The sequence below is a fragment of the Elephantulus edwardii genome, unplaced genomic scaffold (genome assembly GCF_000299155.1).
Source record: "Elephantulus edwardii isolate Elephantulus edwardi_28Jun2011 unplaced genomic scaffold, EleEdw1.0 scaffold00022, whole genome shotgun sequence".
Classification (NCBI taxonomy): Eukaryota; Metazoa; Chordata; class Mammalia; order Macroscelidea; family Macroscelididae; genus Elephantulus; species Elephantulus edwardii.
In genome coordinates this window covers 6,003,397-6,005,274 of record NW_006399772.1, presented here as the reverse complement: position 1 = coordinate 6,005,274, position 1,878 = coordinate 6,003,397, and the positions used below count along the sequence as shown (strand labels likewise).

Here is a 1,878-nt window from a genome sequence, read left to right as displayed (position 1 = left end):
TCCCAGTGGTACACGGTTCGAATCCACCAGATGCTCAGCTGGAGGAGGGAGCAATTTCCTCCTGTACCAGTCAGATCTGATTTGATGGTACACACACACACACACACACAATAATAAAATTTTAAAAAAAATTATTTGTTAAGTTTCAAAACTTGAGAAAGATATGATACAAAGTCATGCCATTCTTTTTCCCTCTCATAGTGTTTTACCTGCATCATGGTGACTGTTGGGTCAATCTTAGGAGGCAGTGGAATGTGAATTTGATACTTATTTCTGTCCACACTAAAGAGGTAAAAATAGGATACTCATTAATACATTCTTTAAGTTTTCAATACATTTTAAAATCTTTCATCCTCAAAACCACACTTTAAAAACAAGTAAGACAGAGACTGTAAAGTTATAACAAAGACACTAAATAACACTAAAGTATCAGTTACAAGTGACAAACAATCAATATAACATCAAGGAAATCTTGGGCTTGAAGAGAGAAAAGGGGCTTAAAAAAAAAAGTGAATTACACTTACACATTAATTCACCTAACCCTCATAATTATCCTACAAAGTGGTTACTGCATTCATTTTAAATGTTTGTAAACCTTCTCAGAGAGATCAGAAAGGTTAAAAATAGTATGCCTAGAGCAAAGAGAGTTAGAAAAAGATAAAAAAGATTTTATTCCACATTAAAAGGATTCTGAGTCTGCACTTAACATTATGGCTGTAAAGCCATTCATAAAAAAAAACAATACTTGAGGCAGATGGGCACACAGGAAGTTATGAGGCAGATGAAAAAAGATGATCAATGTAGTACAGTATTAGATTATCCCTTGTTACTCAGTTCATTCAATTATTCAAAACCAAACAAGGACATGAGTGTGACACGAAATTTTTAATGACAGAATATTTACAGGAACTAGAAATCTTACCCAACTCTCATTCCTTCTTCAATGTCAGTAGGTGCCACCTGATCACTGAGGTCCACCACAAACTTGGCAAACTGCTTCACATTAATAATGTACTTCGGGTCCTCTGAATCAGCATTGATTATCTTTGTGCACCTAACACAGCAAAAGGTTCGGTGAGAGTAAGCAACTTAAAACACTAAAAATGAATTCAAGTAATTGAATTCTCTCTTAGGTCTATAGTATACTAATGAGCAGGTAGGTATAAGAAAGAATCCAGTTACTTGAAAAGAATAAACTCAATCTCTAAGTTTAATCTCTAAAAATGTGTCAAAAGACACATTCCTCCAGAAAATTAAACACAAATATGCCACTATTAAGAAGTTCTCAATTTTCTTGATTTTCATAAATATAATCTTTTACTTCAAAGCTTCATTTGCTTTTTATTTTCTGTGACCTCGTAACGTTGACTCTAATACTTTCTATACCATAATATGAAACCACTGTTTTTCCTCCTTTACAGTATCTCTTGACTAAAGAAAACTTTTAAAAACTAATGTAAAAATTTGTTAAATAAGCTTCAGTAAGAAACAGAAATATAAATTATCTTTGGAATGCACTTACACATAAAACTGAAATTGGGGAACAGTGGTGCTTAAGATTAATTGCTTAACTGACATCCAAGCAGATATATGCACACCCATGTTTATTGCATCTCTGTTCACAATAGCAAGGAGTTGGAAACAACCCAGGTGCCCATCAACAAACAAATGGATAGAGAAGCTGTGGTATACTCACACAATGGAATACTATGCTGCTCTGAAAAACAAGGAACTCATTCAATATTATTCAAAATGGGTGAGCCTTGAGGACATTATGCTGAGTGAAATATCTCAGTCACAAAAGGACAAATATTGCATGGTGCCACTGCTGTAAAATGGGACTGATATCAGGGTGGGGGTAAGACTGAGAAAAACTGG

General features: G+C 34.2%; 1 protein-coding gene across 1 annotated transcript in view; it reads right to left on the bottom strand.

Moving 5' to 3' along the window:
* PSMC2 (proteasome (prosome, macropain) 26S subunit, ATPase, 2) overlaps positions 1 to 1,878 on the bottom strand; it is a 33,647-nt gene that overhangs the window by 5,721 nt on the left and 26,048 nt on the right. Inside the window, exons 5-6 of the mRNA XM_006882606.1 lie at positions 923 to 1,054; positions 210 to 282 (exon numbers count right to left, since the gene is read on the bottom strand). Of these exons, the coding sequence (XP_006882668.1) occupies positions 210 to 282; positions 923 to 1,054 (205 nt within the window). The remainder of the gene's footprint in view (positions 1 to 209; positions 283 to 922; positions 1,055 to 1,878) is intronic.